The sequence below is a fragment of the Maylandia zebra genome, linkage group LG7, assembly GCF_041146795.1.
Source record: "Maylandia zebra isolate NMK-2024a linkage group LG7, Mzebra_GT3a, whole genome shotgun sequence".
In the NCBI taxonomy this organism is placed as follows: Eukaryota; Metazoa; Chordata; class Actinopteri; order Cichliformes; family Cichlidae; genus Maylandia; species Maylandia zebra.
In genome coordinates, this window is record NC_135173.1 from 30,234,691 (window position 1) to 30,257,974 (window position 23,284).

General features: G+C 47.3%; 1 protein-coding gene across 1 annotated transcript in view; it reads right to left on the bottom strand.

The window, feature by feature from the left end:
• gfra2b (GDNF family receptor alpha 2b) overlaps positions 1-23,284 on the bottom strand; it is a 164,339-nt gene that overhangs the window by 137,484 nt on the left and 3,571 nt on the right. Inside the window, exon 2 of the mRNA XM_004561831.4 lies at positions 22,521-22,820. Within this exon, the coding sequence (XP_004561888.1) occupies positions 22,521-22,820 (300 nt within the window). The remainder of the gene's footprint in view (positions 1-22,520; positions 22,821-23,284) is intronic.

The window sequence follows — 23,284 nt, forward strand, 5'->3', positions numbered from 1 at the left end:
ACTAGACAAGGACATAAGCAGGGACGATAAGGGAGAGGAGGAAAAGTGCGTCCGCCTCCTCCGAGAGCCAAAGAAGAAACTGAACCATATATTGGGTGTGGGGGAGATTACCATTTTATGACTAAGGATGTTGTTAGAAACAGTTGGAAATCACGCACACAGAGAGACACACATTCTCACACACTCACTCAAACACAAACAGACACACATACACACACATTCTCATATGCATACACACACACACACATACACACACATTCTCACATGCATACACACACACACGTTCTTGCACATGCATATAGATGTTTACACATTCACACACATAGTGCCTTGTCTTAGAACGATTTGGGGTTTTTACGGTGGGAGGTGCTTTTGCTGTGATGTGTATTGTGTGAACTGTTTTCCCAATAAAAGGCAGCAAGCGGAGGCCGGATATGGGGTCATTTTGTGCTAGGATTCGAAGTGCGTTCCTGAGATACCGACGAGGCCTCCCTTGCAAGTAAATCGATCGATCGCTGACTGTCTTGTTTTCTTCATGATGAATAAGTCTCTAGAATTAGCGGGACTTGTGGAAACACTGACCCAACATTTATTTGGTCCTTCCGAGCTGGAACCCAACACATCGCATCCACCGAGGAGAGGGAGATGACGCCGCCGTAGTCTGCTAGTAGCCAGCGTCTGGGACGCCTGACGAAAGCCCTGGTGCTTAACTTTGTCACCAGGCCGGACAGTTTGCGTCTGAACTCCCCTCGGGTTGGATGGCGATTGACGGGATCCAGAGAATTTTCCGATGAACGAAAACAACACGAACAGTGAGTAGAAAAGGCCTTATACGTCACTGAGACTGCGCGTGCAGACGCGGGTCCGGGGGAGCGCTGGTTGCGCGGTTTCACGCAAACCTAAAACAATAGAGAGCGCCTACGTGACCGTGTGGTTAAACGCAGGTACATGAGTGCGCAAGCTGTGCGTGTAGACGCAAGCTACCTGGTTTCTCCACCAGTTTTTTTCTGTAATTTTTTTTAAGGAGGTCTGGCTTCTCCGCCAGTTTCAAGGAGGTCTGGCTTCTCCGCCAGTGTTTTTAATTTTTGTAAGGAGATTTAAGATGGTTTCTCCACCAATTTTAAGGAGGTCTAAGCAGGTTTCTCCACCGAATAGAAGGAGAGTTAAAAACGTTTTTCTCCGCCGCTGAGGGCGTTGAGTGTTGGTTTTCTCCACCGAAAGGAGGTCAGAGCTCTTGTATGTGTCTATTTTGTGTGTGTGCGGGCCAGACGTGGTCTGCGTGAGTGTGGCTGATTGTTGTCTTGTAATGGAGAATAAACTGAGTAAGTCTCCCTTGAAAGAGGATGAAATACACTGTAAAGTATTTATTGGGCAGCACGTGGTGTGTAGACCGTTGAAGAATGAAGTGAAATTGTGTGCAAAACAAAAGTGAGGGTGAATGTGTCTGACGTCACAGTGTGTGTGAAAAGGTATCCAGCTGGGGCAGACGTGATACTGCAGGTCACCTGCCCAGTGGCCAAAGAAATAAAATATTTGTATGGATGAAATATGAATGATAACATGAAGAGTGTTTGGTGTTTCTCAGCCTGAAACAACTGCAATCCCACTTTCTTTTTTTTTAAGAAAGGAGGGTTAAAAAAAAACAGAGAGAGAAATGTGTGTTGTTTTAAGCAGTGATAAGAATAATGAAAACGTGATGAGAGGTACATAAAACACACACAAACAGAAAATGCATTAACCATACTAACCCTACATGCATATACACATACAATGAAACTCATGAAGACCAGACAGCATCTTCAGCATGAGATTCTGTTTGTCATCTTGTCCAAGTCACTAGTAAGATGAAAGTGATACATAGACTAGTGCAGACCTTCCCAAAGTGTGGGGCCCAGAGCCATTGCAGAGGGGGCACGGCATGAAAAGGGAAAAAAAAACAAAAAAAAACAACGCTGCTAGCATGGGGCGCCTACACAGACGGAAAGCAGGAGATGAAGCATTGCTGAATATGTTTTCAAACCAACTTCATTCTATGCCAAAGACTAGAAAATATGGTGAAGCATATCTTCCCTTTGGCTTCACCTGCACAAGTGCCAAGGTAGGTCTCCCCTGCAAAATTGGTTTTCCCTTAGTCGGGAGCACCGCTGGGCTCTTCAAATCACGGACAAACAGTATCCCACATTCTTGATTTTTAGTTCACAAACACTTGTTGTAATGACTAACTGACTACTCCTGACATTTTGGAGATGTTAGCTCTGTATACAGTAAAGTGCTCTCTCTCTCTCCTTTGCCGCTCTGCCTGGGCGGAGCTCACTGCGGTCTCCCGGTCCTGTCACTGTTATGTTGCCATTATGTCTCTACCATTTAAGGCTGGGACACAGACTTCTCGTCGCTGGATGATTGTGTGAGACACGTTAGTGATCCTCTCTAGCTCTTGTGAACGTTAGCTTGTGTAAGATTCGTGACTTTGTCTAACCTGCCTTTCCTGTGTGATAGTTCTCCCCCCCGGACCCGTGACCTCCCCGCTGTGTGGACGTGTGTGTGTTGGAGTATAGGAGAAGAGAACGAGTGCAAGAGAGTTTTCCCCTGGACCTTTCCCTTGGACCCTCAGAACCCTGGATTTCCCCCACTGTATATATTCTGCACTTGGTGTTTGTAAATAAACTCTGTGTTTGGAACTGACAACCTGCTCTGCGCTCAGCGAGTCCCTGCAACAGTTTGTGACAGAATCATCCAGCCACAAAAATGGACTCAGCAGATTCAGCGACCTCGACCCCCACTCTTGCCACATTGGCAGCGATGCTGGAGCGTCAGGAGCAAATGTTTATCCACATTCGAGGTGAGCTTGCAAACCTCACGCAGGCTGTGGCTCAGCAAACACCTCTGGCGGTGAATCCACCCGCCGCCGCACCCCCCACAGGAGACGCCAGCACCAGTTGTAAGTGCCACACCACCAGCTCCTACACCTGTTCTATTAGACAGATTTCTCCCTACACCTAAAGCTTTTTCTGGAGAACTTGGTAAATGCACTGGTTTGCTCACTCAATGTTTCCTCCAGTTTTGTCAGCAGCCGCAAGTTTTTTCTAGTGATGGTGCTAAAATTGCTTATATTGACCAGTTACTCCAGTATCGCACACTGACCTGGGCGCAAGCAGTGCTTCACGCTACCCCTGAAATGTCCTTTTCTGACTTCCTTGATAAATTTTAAAATGTGTTTGACAAAAAGTCCACTGCAGCCGCCGCTGGCCAACGCTTACTCGCTCTCAAACAAGGTAAGCGGAGCATGGCCAATTTTTCTATGCTCTCTTCCACTTCGGCTGAGCAGATGAAATGGGGGGAAAAGCCACTCAAGAGTGCGTTACTGACTAACATTATTGATGAACTCAAAAATGAACTGATGCTTTGTGAATTGCCTTCCTCCCTAGTTGCTCTCATGACCCTGTGTATTCGAGTGGACAATCGAGTACGCGCGCACTGGAGTTCACACGCACCCTCCCGTTATGAACCTCTGGGGCTTCACGGAGCCTCCACAGCGACTTGTGGGCTGCGTGAATCTGAGGCCAGTGAAGAGGAGTAGGAGCCCATGGAGCTGGGACGCTCACGGCTTTCGCCCGTGAAACGCCATGGAGCGCTACATCACGGAGTCGCTCGTGGCAGGCTTGATTCGCCCTTCCTCTTCACCTGTCACGGCCAAGTTTTTCTTTGTGGCTAAAAAGGATAAGTCTCTGCGGCCATGCATAGATTATCAGGTCCTGAACCAGATCACTGTGAAAAACAAATATCCTTTGCCGTTGCTTTCCTCTGCCTTTGAGCTGCTTCAAGGCATGACTGTTTTTAGCAAGCTGGATTTGCGCAATGCTTACCATCTAAGATAAGATAAGATAAGATAATATAAGATAAGCTAAGATAAGATAAGATAAGATAAGATAAGATAAGATAAAACTTTATTAATCCCTCGGGCGGGTTCCTCTGGGAAATTCGGTTTCCAAAAGCACAGCACCGACAGAAGTTACAGAGTTACAGAATATTATATACACACACACACACACACACACACACACATATATAAATACAGAGACATATATAAATAAAATATACGAAGGGGATAAATAGAATAAATAGCAATAAAAATAAAAATACAAGTGAATTGCACATTTCAAGTATTGAGGTCTTTTGCACTGTTGACTATTAACAAAAGTATTGCACAAAAGTTATTGCACAGTGAAGTGACGAGGCACTACAGCTTAGTTGTTCCCCCCTCCTTTGTCCTCCTGTTTCCCCTCCCTCTCCCCTCCAGAGAGAAGTTAAACAGTCTGATGGCGTGTGGGACAAAGGAGTTTTTAAGTCTGTTAGTTCTTGTCTTGGGGAGAAGCAACCTGTCACTGAACAGACTCTTCTGGTTGTTAATGGCCGTGTGCAGAGGATGCCCAGCATTGTTCATAATGTCCAGCAGTTTTTTAGTGTCCTTTTCTCTGCCACTGTCACCAGAGTGTCCAGCTTCATGCCGACCACAGAGCTAGCCTTCCTGATTGGTTTCTCCAGCCTGGATGAGTCCTTCTTTGCTGTGCTGCTCTCCCAGCACACCACAGCATAGAAAAGTACTCCAGCAACCACTGACTGGTAAAACATCCTCAGGAGCTTCCTGCAGACCTCCTGAGGAAGTACAGTCGGCTTTGGGCTTTTTTATACAGGTGCTCTGTGTTGCATGACCAGTCCAGTTTATTGTCCACCCACAGCCCGAGGTACTCCTCCCCCTCTATCTGAACCGGCAGTGGACCTTCTCTGGACCTCCCGAAGTCCACAACCAGTTCCTTAGTCTTTGAGGTGTTGAGTTGCAGGTGGTTTGTGTGACTCCATGCAACAAAGTTCCTCACCAGACTTCTGTACTCCTCTTCCTGATCATCCCAGATACACCCCATGATGGCTGTGTCATCTGCAAACTTCTGAATGTGGCATACTTCAGAGTTGTAGCAGAAGTCAGAGGTGTACAGGTGAAGAGAAGAGGGGACAGCACAGTTCCCTGTGGTGCTCCTGTGCTGCTGACCACAGTGTCAGACGTGATGTCCTTCAGCCTGACGTACTGTGGTCTGTCGGTGAGGTAGTCGGAGATCCAACCCACCAGGCAGGGGTCCACCTCCATCCTGTTCAGTTTTTCCTGAAGCATACAGGGCCGGATGGTATTAAAGGCACTGGAAAAGTCAAGAAACAGGATCCTGACCGTGCCTTTTCCCCCATCCAGGTGTGAGTGGGCTCTATGCAGGAGGTATCTGGTGCGTATCAGGGAGGGGGATGAGTGGAAAACTGCATTCAACACCCACTTGAGCCACTTTGAATACCTCGTGATGCCTTTTGGTCTAACCAATGCTCCCGCAGTGTTCCAAGCCATGGTTAATGATGTGCTCTGTGACTTTGTCAATCGTTTTTGTGTACCTGGATGACATGCTTTCAAAGGTGCTTGTGGAGCACCAAGTTCACGTGAGGCAGGTCCTCAAATGCCTTCTGGAGAACCGGCTCTTTGTGAAGGGGGAGAAGTGCAAGTTCCACGTGACCTCGGTGGTTTTTCTGGGCTATGTCATCGAGAGGAGGAACTGAAGGACCGACCTTCCAAATCGTCGGCAGCTGCAACGTTTTTTGGGATTTGCAAACTTTTACAGGCAATTCATTCGTGATTTCAGTACAATCACTCTCCCACTCACTAAACTTACTTCTCCCAAAGTTTCTTTCCAGTGGGATTCTGCTGCGCAGCATGCCTTTACCCTGCTCAAGGAGAGGCTTTCTGCAGCGCCCATTCTCCGTCAACCGGACCTCACCCGGCAGTTTATTGTGGAGGTGGATGCATCGGACTCCGGAGTGGGAGCGGTCCTGTCCGAGCAGGAGGATGGCAAGCTCCACCCATGTGCCTTCTACTCTTGCCACCTCTCTCCCGCAGAATGTAATTATGACATCGGAGACTGGGAACTATTGGCCATCAAGCTCGCCCTGGAGGAGTGGAGGCACTGGTTGGAGGGAGCAGCGCAGCCATTCATCATGTGGACGGATCATAAGAACCTGGAGTACCTTCGTTCGGCCAGACGCCTCAACTCCCGGCAGGCCAGGTGGGCTTTGTTTTTTACCCGCTTTTATTTCACTATCACTATGCCGGAAGGTCCTACAGGCCGGGGTCACGGAATATGAAGCCAGATGCCCTTTCCCGGCAGTTTGTCAGCACAGAGGAGGAATCGGACCCTGGACCCATCCTCCCGTCCGCCTGTGTTATTGGGGCAGTTTTATGGGAGATCGAGTCGCTCATCCAGGAGGCACAAGAATCTGAGCTGGACCCGGGAACCGGCCCGCCCGGCCGCCTCTTCATTCCTACATCTGTTCACCCTCAAGTTCTCCAGTGGGCTCACACCGCCCATTTCTCGTGCCACCCGGGGGTCCTCCGCACTGTATCCTTCCTCCGAAGCTACTTTTGGTGCCCCTGTATAACAAAGGATACCAGGGAATATGTGTCAGCCTGTTCTACGTGCGCCCAGAATCGTCCTCCCCCGGGCCTTCTTCAGCCTCTCCCCACACCGGCTCGCCCATGGTCACATATCTCCCTGGATTTCATCACTGGATTACCGCCCTCTTCAGGTAACACCGCAATACCATCTGCTCATGTCGACCATTTCTCCAAAGCCACTCATTTCGTCGCCCTTCTGAAACTTCCCACGGCCCTGGAGACAGCTCGGCTCCTCACCGCCCAGGTGTTCCGGCTCCACGGGATCCCCGAGGATGTCGTCTCGGACAGAGGGCCGCAGTTTACGTTCCTAGTGTGGAGGGAGTTCTGCTCCACTCTGGGAGCAAAGGTCAGTCTCTCTTCCGGGTTTCACCTACAGAGTAATGGACAATCTGAGCAGGCTAACCAGGAGCTTGAGGCTGCCCTCCGCTGCGTCGCCTCCCATAACCAATTGACCTGGAGTGAACAGCTTCTGTGGATTGAATACGTGCATAACAGCCACACCTCCACTGCCACGGGCAAGTCTCCTTTTGAAGCATCCCTGGGATACCAACCGCCTTTGCTTCCTGCTATTGAAGGTGAGCACACCGTTCCTTCTGTGCAGGCTCACAGGCCGTAGGTGCCGCCGTGCGACTCGAGCCATCCTACTCCGCACTAAAGAACGGAACAAGGCGCTCGCTGACCACCGTCGGATGCCAGCCCCGGCGTATGCTGTGGGACAACAGGTATGGCTGTCTACTCGCTTTGTGCCACTATGGGTCGAATCTAAAAAACTGTCAACCCAGTTCATTGGCCCTTTTGCCATAGACGCCATTGTTAACCCTGTGTCTGTTCGCCTCAAGTTACCGCACAACATGCGCATTCATAACGTGTTTCATGTGTCCCAGGTCAAGCCGGTGCTCTCCAGCCCGTTGTGTCCCCGCAACCGTTTGTGACATATTTGACAGGAAAACAAGCATGTTTACTTTATCAGGTTTTGGCAGTGTGCGCAGGTGGTTAACAATAGGTGGTGTTGAAAGACCTGTTCTGAAGGTTTGCTTGTGGCTGGTATACGCAGATATTTCCGAACCATGTGTGACATCAATGGGAAATATGGCGGCGCGTGAACAACGCGAGGCTCAGTGTCTCTCCAGAATCTGCTATTTAGCGGTTTTTTATCTACTTTTAACCGGATTATTCGTCCAGAATTGCTGTGCGTTGCTGACCTACAGCAGACAAGAGCTTCTGGACATCTGGACTCACAACTCCAACAGTTTTATCGCCGATCTCCGACTCATCCCAGAGATCTCCAGAACACCGGAGGCTGCCCACTCTCCCCGGCCGGGCGGAAGTGCACGCAGACGGCGCCGAGATCGTAAACAAAGGCGAGGTAGGCGCGGAGGGCTACGGGCTAAGCTAAAGCTAACACCACACCGGCTGCCTTTACCCAGTATTTTCCTCGCCAATGTCCGTTCTCTGGCAAACAAAATGGATGAGATACGGCTCTCCATCACTAACAACAGACGGATTATGGACTCAAATGTCATGTTTTTCACCGAAACATGGTTGAACAACAGCTGCCCGGACAATGCTATCGAGTTAGCAGGACGCCACACACACCGAGCCGACAGGCTAGCAGATGACTCCGGCAAGACCAGAGGTGGAGGTTTGTGCATTTATATTAACAATGCTTGGTGCATGAACTCCACTACTACTGAGAGTCACTGCTCACCTAATGCGGAGTTTTTAATGGTCAAATGCAGACCTTATTATCTCCCCAGAGAACTCACTTCGATCATACTCACTGCCGTGTATATCCCCCCCGACGCTAATGCTAGGTTGGCCATGAAAGAACTTTCTGCAGCCATTAACAAACACCAGAATAAACACCCCGAGGCTGCTTTTATTGTTGCTGGCGACTTCAACCACACCAACTTAAAGTCAGTCCTCCCCAGATTCCACCAACATGTCTCCTGCCACACCAGAGGAGACAAGACTTTAGACCATGTGTATTCCAACCTGGCTGGAGCCTACAAAGCCACACCCCTCCCCCACATTGGACAATCGGACCATCTCTCCCTGTTCCTTACACCTAGGTATTCACCACTCATCCAACGTGTGAAACCTGCTGTGAGGACAATTAAAGTGTGGCCAGAGGGGACAGAGGCAGTGCTCCAGGACAGATTTAAAAACACAGACTGGAATATGTTCACCCACACAGACCTGGACCAGTACGCCTCATCTGTACTGGATTACATCTCCGAAACCACAGACAGTGTCACCACCCAGAAACGGATCACCATGTACCCCAACCAGAAGCCTTGGATGAACCGGGATGTTCGTCTCCTCCTGAAGGCCCGCAACACTGCCTTTAGGTCAGGAGATGCACACGCCTACAGCACAGCCAGGGTTAATCTAAAGAAGGGCATCAAAAAAGCCAAACACCATTACAAAAAGAAGGTAGAAGAACACTTCTCCAACTCCAACCCCCGACGAATGTGGCAAGGACTCCAGACCATTACAGACTACAGGACCACCAAACCCTCCCCCGCATCCTCTGATGTCTCCTTCCTCAACGAGCTCAACAACTTTTATGCTCGTTTTGAGCGAGGGAACCCCACAACCACAACCAAAGCAGACATGACGCCAGACCACCAACCTCTGACTCTCTCCCCCACCGATGTAGGAGCGGTGCTGAGCAGGATCAATGTCCACAAGGCTGCAGGTCCTGATGGCATCCCCGGGCGTGTTCTCAGAGCGTGTTCTGGGGAGCTTGCAGGAGTGCTCACAGACATATTCAATCTGTCCTTGGCCCACGCTGTGGTACCGGCCTGCTTCAAATCCACCTCCATCGTCCCGATACCCAAAAACTCCAACCCATCTTGCCTCAATGACTACCGCCCAGTAGCACTCACCCCCATCATCACTAAGTGCTTAGAGCAGCTGGTCCTAGCACACTTCAAATCCTGTCTCCCCCCCACCCTGGACCCCCACCAATTCGCATACCGCCAGAACAGGAGCACAGAGGATGCAATCTCCATCGCACTGCACTCTGTCCTCTCACACCTGGACAACAACAACACCTACGCCAGAATGCTGTTTATAGACTTCAGTTCAGCATTCAATACAATCCACCCCTCACAACTCATCAGGAAACTGACAGACCTGGGCATCAGTTCCCTCATCTGCAAATGGTTACTGGACTTCCTGACCAACCGCCCCCAACATGTCCGGCTGGATAACCACTGCTCATCTACCATCACAATGAACACCGGTGTACCACAAGGCTGTGTGATGAGCCCTTTCCTCTACTCCCTCTTCACCCACGACTGCAGACCTGCTGATGGTTCCAACACCATCATTAAGTTTGCAGATGACACCACGGTGATTGGCCTCATCAGTGACAACGATGAGGCCGCCTACAGGGAGGAGGTGGATCGTCTGGCTGAGTGGTGCGACACAAACAACCTGCTGCTTAACACCGAGAAGACCAAGGAGCTCATCGTGGACTACAGGAGGAATGCTGACCCACATCCACCCATCCACATTAAGGGGACGGCTGTGGAGCGTGTGAGCAGCTTCAAGTTCCTGGGAGTCCACATCTCCGAGGATCTCACCTGGACGACCAACTGCTCCAAGCTGGTCAAGAAGGCTCACCAGCGCCTCTTCTTCTTGAGGACTCTGAGGAAGAACCACCTGTCCTCAGACATCCTGGTGAACTTCTATCGTTGCACCATCGAGAGCATCCTGACCAACTGTATAACAGTCTGGTACGGGAACTGCTCTGCCTCGGACCGGAAGGCGTTGCAGAGGGTCGTGAAAACTGCCCAGCGCATCGCCGGAGCACCACTTCCTGCCATAAAAGACATCTACAGGAAGCGGTGTCTGAAAAGGGCTGGGAAAATCATCAAAGACCCCAGTCACCCATCACATGGACTCTTCACCCTCCTGCCCTCTGGGAGGCGCCACAGGAGCCTCCGGACTAAGACCACCAGGTACCGGAACAGCTTCTTCCCCACAGCTGTCAGACTCCTGAACTCTGCCTCCTGACAGCTGACCCACGTTAAACTCATGGACTGAACATACACACACACAATGGACAACTGTACCCTCAAACACACAATAATAACATGGAGTGAACCACCACTCACAACCACTAGCACTTTATATAGCCTCTGTAGAAACTATCTACACCCTCACTTATCTTAACTGCACTACTGTATAGCTCTGTGTAAATAATCATTCTGTACATTCAATAATCTTTAATCCTACAACTGTTTACAACTTGCATAGTTCCCATTTCTGTATAGCTGTATATCTCAGATTTCTGTAAAGTTATTTATTTCATATTCTGTATAGTTTTTCATATTTATATCCTGTTCATAGCTTGTACTCACTACAGCCTGTACATACTTAGTTATAGAATATTCACAACATACTTCATACCGTGTACATTATAACATACCATAATAGACCCATTTCTGTAATATACTTACATATCTATACTATTGCTAATATATATTGTAATATACCTATATCACTAAAGCACTTCTGGATGGATGCAAACTGCATTTCGTTGCCCTGTACCTGTGCATGTGCAATGACAATAAAGTTGAATTCTATTCTATTCTATTCTAAACATTTTTCATGCCTTTTCCACCAAGCCAGTGGATCGTCTTCTCCGTTTACGACCTCCTCGCTGAGATAACGGTTCATTTCTATCTGAGCCTTTTCCTCCAGTGTGCAATTTGGCAATTAGTTTGTCCAAACACAGAAATCAGTCCGTGCATGATTACATTGCTCCTCCCATCAAAAAGTCTGGACATGCGTGAATATATTGCCTATCGTCGGTTATTGGACTGACAATTGTCGCTTGGAAAATTTTTACATGTTGCCCAACCCTAGTGGGACCTGATGTAAACTTTTCGATACTTTAGCCCAGTGGTTCCCAAACATATTTTGTTAGACCCCCTTTGTATTACAAGAAAAATCTTCGCGCCCCCCCACCACCCAACCACACACACCCATATTTTGAGGTGTGAAATAACCTCCATCGTGGTTTATTTCACACCTCAAACATTTAGTAAACAATTAAGCAAATACAAGTAAACTGCAATAAATTACACGTAGAAATGAAATAAACTTCTAATTCTTTTACACTACGTCCACACCTACATGGTATTTTTGAAAATGCAGCTGATTCTATGCGTTTGGGCCTTTCGTCCACACGTAAACGGCGTTTTGAATAAACGAAAACGGCAATGTTTTAAAACTCAGTTTTTGCGTTACGTGTGGACGAGGAATACAGAGTTTGTCACGCAACGTCAAAGGTATGTGCCTTTTTTCACGCCACGCTGTGCGCCACGTTATTGTTTGCATGAGATTAATTTCTACAATGACAGATAGAGACAAAATACTGTTACTGTTAATCTTACTATCTTCAGTTTTTACACGCTTACAATTACACACACACAGTTACTGTCCCTCCATTTAGAAAGGCAGAGGCGTCACGGCGTCATTATTTTACGTGTAGTTGTTTTTTCGTTTGTAATAATATTCAACATTGCTATCAATAAATTTTTCAAAAATGCCTCTCTGTGCAAAATGGGTTTAAAAACATAAACAACTGTGGGATACTGTGATTTGGACAGGGAGAACAAATTGTGGCAGGATCAGCCTGATATTATTTGTATCCCACTGTAACTTTACTGTATAAAGAGCTAACATCTCCAAAATGTCAGGAGTAGTTATTTATTACAAGAAGTGTTTGTGAACTCCACGCAACATTGTAGAGGCGTGGAGATCAGGGGCAGTACCCCTGGACTGGCAGACCGGGTTGGTGGTCCCCATCTTTAAGAAGGGGGACCGGAGGGTGTGTTCCAACTACAGGGGGATCACACTCCTCAGCCTCCCTGGGAAAGTCTATGCCAGGGTGCTCGAAAGGAGAATTCGTCCGCTAGTCGAACCTCGGATACTGGAGGAACACTGCTGTTTTCGTTCTGGTCGCGGAACACTGGACCAGCTCTTTATCCTCTCAAGGATACTTGAGGGTGCATGGGAGTTTGCCCAACCAGTCTATATGTGTTTTGTGGACTTGGAGAAGGCATTCGACCGTGTCCCTTGGGGTGTCCTGTGGGAGGTGCTGCGGGAGTATGGGGTGTCTGGCCCATTGCTACGGGCCATTCGATCCCTATACAACTGTTGCAAGAGCTTGGTTCGCATTGCCGACAATAAGTCGGACTCATTCCCGGTGGGTGATGGGCTCGGCCAGGGCTGCCCTTTGTCACCGATTCTGTTCATAATTTTTATGGACAGGATTTCTAGGCACAGCCAAGTGGCGGAGGGCTTTCACTTCGGTGGCCTCAGAATCTCATTTCTGCTTTTCGCAGATGATGTGGTTCTGTTGGCTTCATCAGGTGATGGCCTCCAGCTCGCACTGGAACGGTTCGCACCGAGTGTGAAGCAGCGGGAATGAGGATTAGCACCTCCAAATCTGAGGCCATGGTTCTCAGCCGGAAAACGGTGGAGTGCCCACTCCGGGTCGGGGATGAGTTCCTGCCCCAAGTGGAGGAGTTCAAGTATCTCGGCGTCTTGTTCGCGAGTGATGGGAGAAGGGAGCCAGAGATCAACAGACGGATTGGTGCGGCGGCTGCAGTGATGCGGACGCTGTACCAGTCCGTCGTGGTGAAGAGGGAGCTGAGTGTAAAAGCGAAGCTCTCAATTTACCGGTCGATCTAGGTCCCTACCCTCACCTATGGCCACGAGCTGTAGGTAGTGACCGAAAGAACGAGATCGCGGATACAAGCGGCGAAAATGAGCTTCCTCCGAAGGGTGGCTGGCCTCTCCCTTAGAGATAGGGTGAGAGGTTCGGCCATCCGGGAGGGGCTCAGAGTAGATCCGCTGCTCTTCCACATCGAAAGGAGCCAGCTGAGGTGGTTCGGGCAAGGATGCCTCCTGGGCACCTCCCGGGGTTGGTGTTCCGGGCATGTCCCACCGGGAGTAGGCCCCGGGGCAGACCCAGGACACGCTGGAGAGATTATATCTCTCGGCTGGCCTGGGAACGCCTTGGTGTTCCCCCGGATAAGCTGGAGGAGGTGGCTGGGGAGAGGGAGGTCTGGGCCTCTCTGCTTAGGCTGCTGCCCCCGCGACCCGGCCTCGGATAAAGCGGATGAAGATGAATGGATGGATGGATGGATGGTGTTTGTGAACTAAAAATAAAAAATGTGGGATACTGTTTGTCTGTGATTTGGAGAGCCCAGCGCGTGCTTCCAATGCAGGGAAAACTAATTGTATTGCAGAGACCTAACTTGGCACTTGTGCAGGTGAAGCCAAAGGGAAGATATGCTTCATCATATTTTCTAGTCTTTGGATTGGAAGGAGGTTGGTTTGGAAACATATTTGGCGATGCTTCATCTCCTGCTTTGCGTTTGTGTGGGAGCCTCGTCAAAAATTTGTTCATTATGCTAGCAGTGTCCAAGCATTCTTTTTTTTTTCTCTTTTCATACCGCGCCCCCCCTGCAATAGCTCTGCGCCTCCCCAGGAGGCGGGCCCCACACCTTGGGAACCTCTGCTTTGGCCAATCCGGTTCAAGCTACTACCAATGAGCAGGACATTATTCTGGGTCAAGCAAAGGTCTGCAGGAAAGAAATCTGTGAACGTCTGGTCCAAGGCAAAAGTGCCATGAGACCCATGAGGGAAGCAAACAAAATAAAATGATGGAGCTCAGACGTGTGTTGTTTTGCAAAGAACTAACCTCCCTGTGTTTTACAGAAAAAAGTAGCTAAGGCCATTTTTCTCTCTGTTCTGGATTATGGCGATATGATTTATGGGCATGGCTCTGCAGCTGCTCTTAAGGCCCTCGATGCTGTTTATCATTCTGCCCTCGGGCCCCGGCTTACAGTCATCATCACTGCATCTCAGATGGAAAAGCTGAATGGTGTTTTCTGTTTAAAGACGTGATGATTGTTTACCATTCTATATTACCTTTATGCTAGAACAACTGCGGGTCCACTCACTGGTGCCCACCAAGAGGATGCTCTTGTAGCTCTCAGAGAATTAAATAACATTTCACCTTCTAGTCATACCTGACTACCTGAAATAATCCTACTCAGAAATCTGATACCATCAGGCCTCCATAGACTAATGCTTTACACGTTCACCTGACAAGCAAGAGCTCACAGATGGATTTGTGACCCCACCCCCCAAACCCATTCCTGGTAATGGGATTAGCTTTGCCATGGTTTTGTAATGTGTGCAACTATAGCTATGTCTTGCGAACAGATGTGTGTTGCAAGCCAAGTGATGAAATCCTCAATCATCAGTCCACCTTAAGTCCGTGTAAATAAAATAAAGAAATATATTACCGTATTTTCACGACCATAAGGCGCACTGTGCTAAAAGGCGCAGTCTCAGTTATGTGTGCCCTTACTGTATTTAACACACACATAAGGCGCACTGGACCATAGGGCGCATACAAGTACCGTATGCGTATTTAAAAATAAAGCGGGAGCAAACCTGAATTCGGTACCTTATGCCGGTAATCGTCATCATCAACAACACACAAGCATACAAGTGTGCATATTTAAAAATAAAGCAGGAGCAAAACTGAGTTTGGTACTCACATTTTTATTACCAATAATCGTCATCATCAACAACACACAAGCATACAAGTGTGCGTATTTAAAAATAAAGCAGGAGCAAAACAAAGTTTGGTACTCACATTTTTATCATCAATCAAACCCATCGAAGTCCTCATCCTCTGTGTCTGAATTGAACAGCTGCGCTAAATCTCCATCAAACATGCCAGGTTCACTGTCTTCACCGTCAGAGTCACTTTCCATGCCGTGCGGCTCCTCGGAAATGATGCCGGCTTTTGCGAAAGCTCGAACAACAGTGCCAGCAGAGATGTTAGCCCAAGCATCTACAATCCATTGGCAAATTGTGGCGTAACTCGCCCAGCGCTGCCTTCCACTCTTAGTGAAACTGTGGTCTCCACCGGTCATCCATCGCTCCCAGGCCGCTCGCAGCCTTACTTTGAACGGGCGGTTCACACCGATGTCCAGCGGTTGGAGTTCCTTTGTCAGGCCTCCCGGAATGACAGCAAGCTCACAGTTCATTTGCTTCACAAGTTTTTTCACATCGGCTGTGAGATGGGCACGCATAGAGTCACAGATCAACAGCGATGGTGATGCGTGGAAAAAACCACCTGGTCTCCTTACATACACCTCCCTCAGCCAGTCTTTCATCATTTCCTCATCCATCCAGCCCTTTTCATTTGCCTTAATGATGATTTCTGCTGGAAACTTCTCTTTAGGCAAAGTCTTTCGCTTAAAAATCACCATAGGCGGCAGTTTCTGTCCATTAGCATGGCAGCCAAGCACAACAGTAAAAGAAGACTTTTCATACCCCGTTGTGCGTATCGCTAGCGTGCTGGTCCCCTTCTTCTCCACAGTGTGACTCACCGGGATGTCAAAAGTGAGCGGGACCTCGTCCATGTTTGTGATGTGGCTGGACTGGATGTTTTTGTCGCCGATGTGTTTGCTGCAGTAGGAGCGGAAGATGGCCAGCTTTTCCTTATAATCCGCTGGAAGTTGCTGCGCTACCGTAGTCCTGGTCCGGATGGAAAAATGGCACCGTTTCATAAAAAGTGAAAGTGAAACTGCTTTTAGCCGAATGGTGACCGTCGAAACGCTTCTCCCGCTCGCTCTTTGCTCGATGATCCACCGCTCGAGTCTTTCCTCCAACTCGAGCCACCTCGCCTTATGTCCGCGGAAACTCAGCTGCGTCTTCTTGACCTGCCGGACCTTGTTTTCCAGCTTCCTCCATTTGCGAACCATCGATTCGTTAATCTTAAATTCTCTCGCCGCTGCTCGATTTCCATGTTCCTCCGCGTAGCTGATGGCCTTCAGTTTAAACTGTGCTTCGTAAGCGTGTCTCTTTGCCATTTTCAGGGTTGTTAAAACAACGATGTCCTGCATAATGCACATACCTGTTCTTTTATACAGGTATGTGCGATTGTCCCGGTATATACGATCAACGCCCACACTTCACCCTTTAACGTTCTCATGGTGTTCTCTACTACGTCCTCCTTACAACACATAGGGCGCGCCGCACTTTTTGAAGAAAATCTAAGACTTTTAAGTGCGCCTTATGGTCGTGAAAATACGGTAACAAAATGACAGGCAAAATGTTAAATCAACAGATGATGCAGGTCTTTCCACAGGTGAGTCATGGTGACATCACAGTCGTCATCATCATAGCTACTGTGGTAATAGATTTATTCAGCATCTCTAACCATATCCAGGTTTTTATTCTGTGCCTCACTTTCTGATAATTTGTAAGTTTCCTTCTCCTATTAAGGTGCTTCCACTCACCTCCTTCACATTCACAGTGAACATAATAACAGGTGGGAGGAAACCTCTGAGAGTCTCTGTCACCCCACTTTGTTCCTCCTGGGTGAGTGTTTCTTCTGCAGCCCTCAAAGAACGAATAATGAAAAGAATGCCAGAGGAAAAGCTTTCAGGAAAGACTCCAGTCCTCCATCTCTGGACTCGGCACTCTCCACCCACAACCAATTTTCTGTCCCTCAGCTCATTACTCATTTCCACCCTTCCCTTCAACACCTTCCCGGCAGCTCTCGGAGGATCTGCCGGGCAGAGACACTCACTGGAGAGTCTGCAAAGTGAAACCTGGATGCTGCCGTCAATCACAGCTCTCCTAATTAAGCCACAGGCTGCTGATTTACTCAAGTGACTCACAAAGACCATATTTAAGACTAAGTGAAAGACTCTGTATCAGACTATAAAAGCAGCGTCACGCAGGAGTGAACTACGTGTAATTAGCAATTTAAACACATTTCCAGAGCATGCTGGTATTTCAGAGACCATTTCACTTCTGACTCTTTTCTCTTTCTGTGCTCTGAACAAAAGGATCGACAAAATATTTGCAAGAAAAGAAACGATTACTGGCTGTTGCTGGAATGCAGGTGGGCACGTTACAGAAACCAAAACCAGAGTGAGGCAACAAACTAAACCATAAACCCTCAGAAACACAATGACAAGTAAAGATTTCATCACATATTAAAGACTACATTCAGGAGTGAAGACGCACTTCAGAGGATGTGACAGCATTATTTCTGAAAGTTAGCATCACACAGTGACAGAGTCTTCGCCCATCTACATGAACTTTAATAACAATTAAAGTAAATCTTTGACTAAAAACACACAAATAACCTCCGCGGTGGAAGCATTGCAGTCTCGAGAGGAAAACCCTTCACGAAAATATGTAGAAATGTCTGGAAGGTCTCCTGAACACAGCGCTGAGCCCAGCAGTGAGCAGAGATTAGACTGAAATTTACAGAATTAGGCCTAAAGACAAGACTCAGGTCTAAATGTAACACTAAGGACTAGATGATCTATGTGAGGCCCTCAGCGACCCCAACCTCTCATTTCCAAAACAAAAGACATTTCGTTGTGTGTTAGTTTCAAGGTTTATTTTTTATTAGCAGCCAAAAATCCAATAATCTGACAGGACTAATCCTGATTAGGTTGGAATTTACTGATGATTATTTAGGCCAGAATAACACATAAAGACTTGGCTAAAATCTTTAGACTAGATTAAACATGTAAGAATGAAAATCAGACTAAAGACCAAGTTTGAGACCGAGAACTAATTTTAACATGAATCAGATTAAAAACCTAAGAGTAGATTAAAGATCTCAAACTGGATGTCTGCTGCACACTTTAGTTTCACTCCTGTGTTTGTAGATTTTCTGTGTGTGTGTGATGTAACAGTCATTGTAAAATTTGTATTATTATTATTATTACTATCATTATTATCATTATTTCTTAGTGACATTTTTGTTGTTGTTGTTGTTGTTCTTATTATTATTATTATTATCATTATGTAGTTAAAGACTGGCTCCTCTGATGACCACAGCTCTGAGTTTTGAACCTGTCTCCTAAATCAACCTCTCCAGGCACATAAACACAGGCTGAACCTCGTACTGGGAGAAACTTCGGAGTCTTTTCAGTCTCACCTGTTCTTCCTCCTGACTTCTATTATAAGTTTTAAGCTGAAAAGCCAACACATCCCCTCCTGCCCGTCATGCATGAACGAGACAAACAGTGCAAGAGAAAATCTTTTGTTCAGTGTCACATGAAAGAAAAATATAGCTGGAAGCCAGAACTACAGGAGCACAATTTTTATAAACCCATCAGAAGCAGGATGTAATTAAGCGAGCAGCAGATGAACTTTCCTGTGAGAAACCTTTTAAAGCTTCTTTGTAGTCACGCTGACGTTCCTAGCAATCTGCACAGACTGCTGCCATGTTCAAATCATTTTTAAGATTCATGACTCAAGGCTGCGCGCCACATCAAGCCATTTACCTGCACCCTTGAAATCCTGCTCATTAGCTGAAAGTGCACAAACACTGTTTGAGTTTTTAACTTTGAGTTGTCACCTTGTTCAAGGTTTGGAGAGGACTGTAGTCTCTGATGCGACAGCTTTGTAGCACTGATCATCATCCCTCATACCCACTAAAAAAACATAACTATTGATTCAATTCAATTTTATTTTCAATTTTATATATAGCACCAATAAAATAGTCACCTCAAGGTGTTTTAATACTGTAAGGTAAAGACCCTACAGGATTACAGAAAAATCCCAACAATCACATGACCCCATGTGAGGAAGTACTTTGGCAACAACATGAAGGAAAAACTCCCTTTTGACAGGAAGAAACGCGTTAATGCAGCGTTAACATGGTCATCACGATTAAAAATTTTAACGCGCTCAACCCATCTGGAGCGCAGAATGAACAAACTTTTGGACAAACTGCCCGATATGCATTGACAGAGACATTTCAGGGATTTTGACTCAGTAGGGTCGGATTAACAATTAACCCTCCAGATGGGTTAATTGTTAATCGCGTTAGTTAGCACTGACAGCACTAAAAAAATATAAAGTCGCCAATTTGGGATTTCTTTGGCTCTAAACCAGATGAAAGAGGTAAACCTAAGGATGTAACCAAAGTGGTGTGCCACTTGTCCAGACGTATAGTGCGAGCAAAGTACTCAAACGCGACTAATTTGCATGAGCATGTACGTGTCCACCATCCGGCTGAGTATGCGGCGATCACTAGCTTCTGCAGCTCCATCAACAAGCATTTGGGCGCACTCTGAGGAGGGTGCATTTGCTCACAGATGAAAGAGGGTGCTGTTAAAACAGCGCTATTTTTTTTTTTCTGTTGACTGCTTCTATTAGCTCCATCATTATTAGCAAACTTACTGATGGGCAAATAAATCTCCCCTGTAAAAACGATAGTCAATATATTCGTCCAATCGCCCAACCCTAATTCATCCAGGTGTCCATCATCAGGCTAAGTAACCAGGTAATCCTCAAACATCTCACCAAACCTGGACACCCATCTTCAGTACCTCCCCAAGAGGCTTCCAGCTCTTCTGAAAGAGGACGGCAACTTCTGCCAAATACTTTCAAGTCATTCAGATGCACAGTCGCCTCTACTGAGGCTCTGTGTTGGAAGCTTGATGGTTTCTGAACTCTGCAAGCTTTACCTTTAAGTGTGAAGTCATGGCTCCTGTTTCTTTTTCCTCTGCTTTTGTGCAAGCTGGGCCCAGTTGAGGACTGACTTTCAGTTCCACCTCCTCTCAGGGTCCAAACTGGACATATTCTGTGACAGCTAGCATTGTAATTTTCACGCTCAGGTCCTGTCTTTGAATAAACACAGTGTTTCTGGTCATCAGCCTCTAGCAGGGCTGGAGGATTGATCAGATTATAATTTGGCTTTTAGAGATGATGAAAACAAGGCAAGCTCATTTAATTTTGTCCAATAAACCAAACACTCCCGTTGCCCCTCCCTAAAAGTCATTCACTGTTGGTTTAGCTTGAGCTAAAAGTCACTAAAAGAGAGATTTTAGTGAACAAGATCAGTGCAGAGGAAATAATAAAGGTTTGGAAGATCATTAAGAACTGCACATGACTCTGTCTCTGGATCTCAAAGCGTTTCTCACTGGTCCACCTTCAGCTGTGTGCGACCAAGATGTTTGATCGCCAGGTTAAGATGTGATGCTTTAATGCAAAAAGACTCTGAAACACACTGCAGAGCTCAGACACATAAACACAGCACGAAGGAAAGCCGTGTGAGCACGTGCAGTGTTAGTGGGTATAGATATTTGTTCTGCTGCGTGTCAGACAGCATGTTTGTGTTTCTGTACATTACAACTTTGTCAGGCTTAAACACACGGCCTGTGTGTCTCCGCACAGCATTGTGTGTGTGTGTGATGTGGAGACTTTGCTAGCTTTGCTGGCACTACAGAGACATCCTCAATGGAAAGGAGAACAAAGACAAAGGCTCTTAATGAGCTCTGCCACTGCCGAGACCTAAACTAGGCCAGCCAACGGGCTGTGTGCACGTGTGTGTGTGTGGCAGTGGGATGTGAACGAGCCACGGGCGTTATCCAGGTGACTGAGAACGCAGCAGCTCTGCAGCGAGCGAGCGTTTCATGTGAGCGGCTCGTTTGTTGTGCTAAAATTCCCAAAGAAGCATCTCGGAAAGCCGTCAGAGGCTCGTCTGTCGGCGCACCGCTGGAGCGCTCGCGATGGACACTTTAAAAGGATTAAAATCATTTTTAGGTTCCTCTGCAGAAAACCAAACAGCTAAACAAACACGCCGCCCTCCCTTTGTAAAATCACAAAGTCAGAGCTGACAAAGTTTGGAACACAGCCCCGGGTGAACCTCAGCGTTGCTGCAGGTTTATTTGGACTGAGAGTTTTTGGGTTTTGCAGATTTCAGTGAAACATGGCAGAGGAAGGGACGCCTGACACCCACAGGTCACAGACACTGTGGGGGTCTGTAGGCAGCCTGGGGTACAGTGCTCTGCTGTATGAACTGTGTTTCATATACACCTGACCTGGATGTGATGAAGTCACATGTCGAATACATGCTGTGAAGCTATGCTACAGCTAACTGTCTGTTATTATAGAAACTAAATGGTAGTAAAGCATCTTTACTCTGAGCCTTTACACGAGATTTACCGATAGATAAAATCAACACTCTTTGACTTCATGTATTTACAGCTAACTACCATCTGGATTTTAAAAATCATTAACTGAGTCCAGTCTGGGGGTCCATAAACACCAATCCCACTTTTGTCAACAGCCCAGCTCACACTCCACCCAACCCCAGGCCCTCTGGGGCGGTGGGCTCACTGAGCAGCAGATCCATGTTATTCAGTAGGTGTCCAACCAAGCCTCATGGACCCAAAACCAGGCGTTCGATAGATGGTGGGATGGTTATCAATATCGGCCCTAAAACTCCAGCATCAATAATGAAATAATAGTTTGGTGAAATAAGAGTAATCTTAAAAAAATAGCACAAATATGAGTCGATCTGAACCAGCAGCTGGCCCAGGTTAAAGGTCACCCACTAATCAACATGATTGCAGCAATTTTGTCAAACAATCAGTAATAACTCCCTCAAACCTGACTGCACAGACACGATCCCATTGTCATTAGATTCAGGGTGGCTCGTGCTGCTGAGAATTTCACTACATCTACTGTCCATCACACATAAACAGCCAGAAAAACAACTCTGCCCAGGATGCAGAACCTGCAGAGATTGAGGGATCAGTGATGCTTCCCTGACAATCCAGAGGAGCATGAAGAATCCAGCCAATTCAAATTATACTGATGAAAAACAGCAGGGCTCGCACTGCAGACACAGTGTAACTCATCCATTCCCCATTCCTGTCAAATCTCTTCATACTCTGGTGATGATGTCTGAGCGTCTCCTGAATAAACACACTTCCTGTCACATCAGACTTCAGGCTGCTCCCCTGCACTCTCTCACGTCTTTAGCTGCTGTTTGCAAGTGCTCACTGAGTAAAACTTTCTCTACTTTCTGTCTGCGCTTCAGGCCAACAGACGACCTCAGCGTGTGAAGAGAAGACCTGACATAAAAACACCAGCAAGCTGCTGTGCTCCATCGGCGGCAGCAGGAGGCTTTATTAGCTCTGGACAGGGCCCAGCATGGGAGGCTTACCCTCAGTCAGGCCCATGTGGATGCTCCAGTAGTTCTGCAGGCACTGCAGCTCCTTCTTCATGCCTCTCTTGCAGCGGCAGTCGTAGAGCGGCGAGTCCTGCAGCACCTCCAGCGCCCCCTGGCACTCCTTGGAGGCCAGCATGGCGCTGCGCTCCTTGTCCCCGCCCGACAGGCACTGGCGCATGATCCGGTAACGCGAGCTGCACTGGCTGTTCTGGTTGCACAGCTCGGAGGCTCGGACACAGTCTAGAGGTTCCCTCCAGCCGGGGGTGCCGAGCTCCGAGTCACAAACGCACACATCTGCAGGAAAACAGGGAGAAGGCGGGAGTTAGACACAGAGGTGTTAGCTTCACTTACTTCCTGTTTACTTTTGTGATCATTTTATCTATTTGCAGTCATTTTGTGTCTCATTAGAGTCACCGTGTGTCTCTGCTCTGCTTTTTGTTAAATTTTTGTGTGTGCGTATGGTCTTTTTAAATATTTTTCCAATATTTTTGTCTCTTTGTAGTTTTTGGCACCTGTTTACTGTCACTTATTGCTTCTTTGTGATCTTTTTCCACCTCTTTAACATAGCAAACTAATCAGTTCAAACAGAGCTCGTTTAAAACTAAATGTAAAAATATTAATGGGGCTATTCGTCAGATAAATGTGCGTCTCTGCAGACTCAGGCAGGCTTTTCCTCTGGTGCAGGTGGAGGTGTGTCTGTATGCTATGCCTCAGTTTCTCAGCTGTAACTCAGGATTGCAGATTGAAGGCTCAGTGAT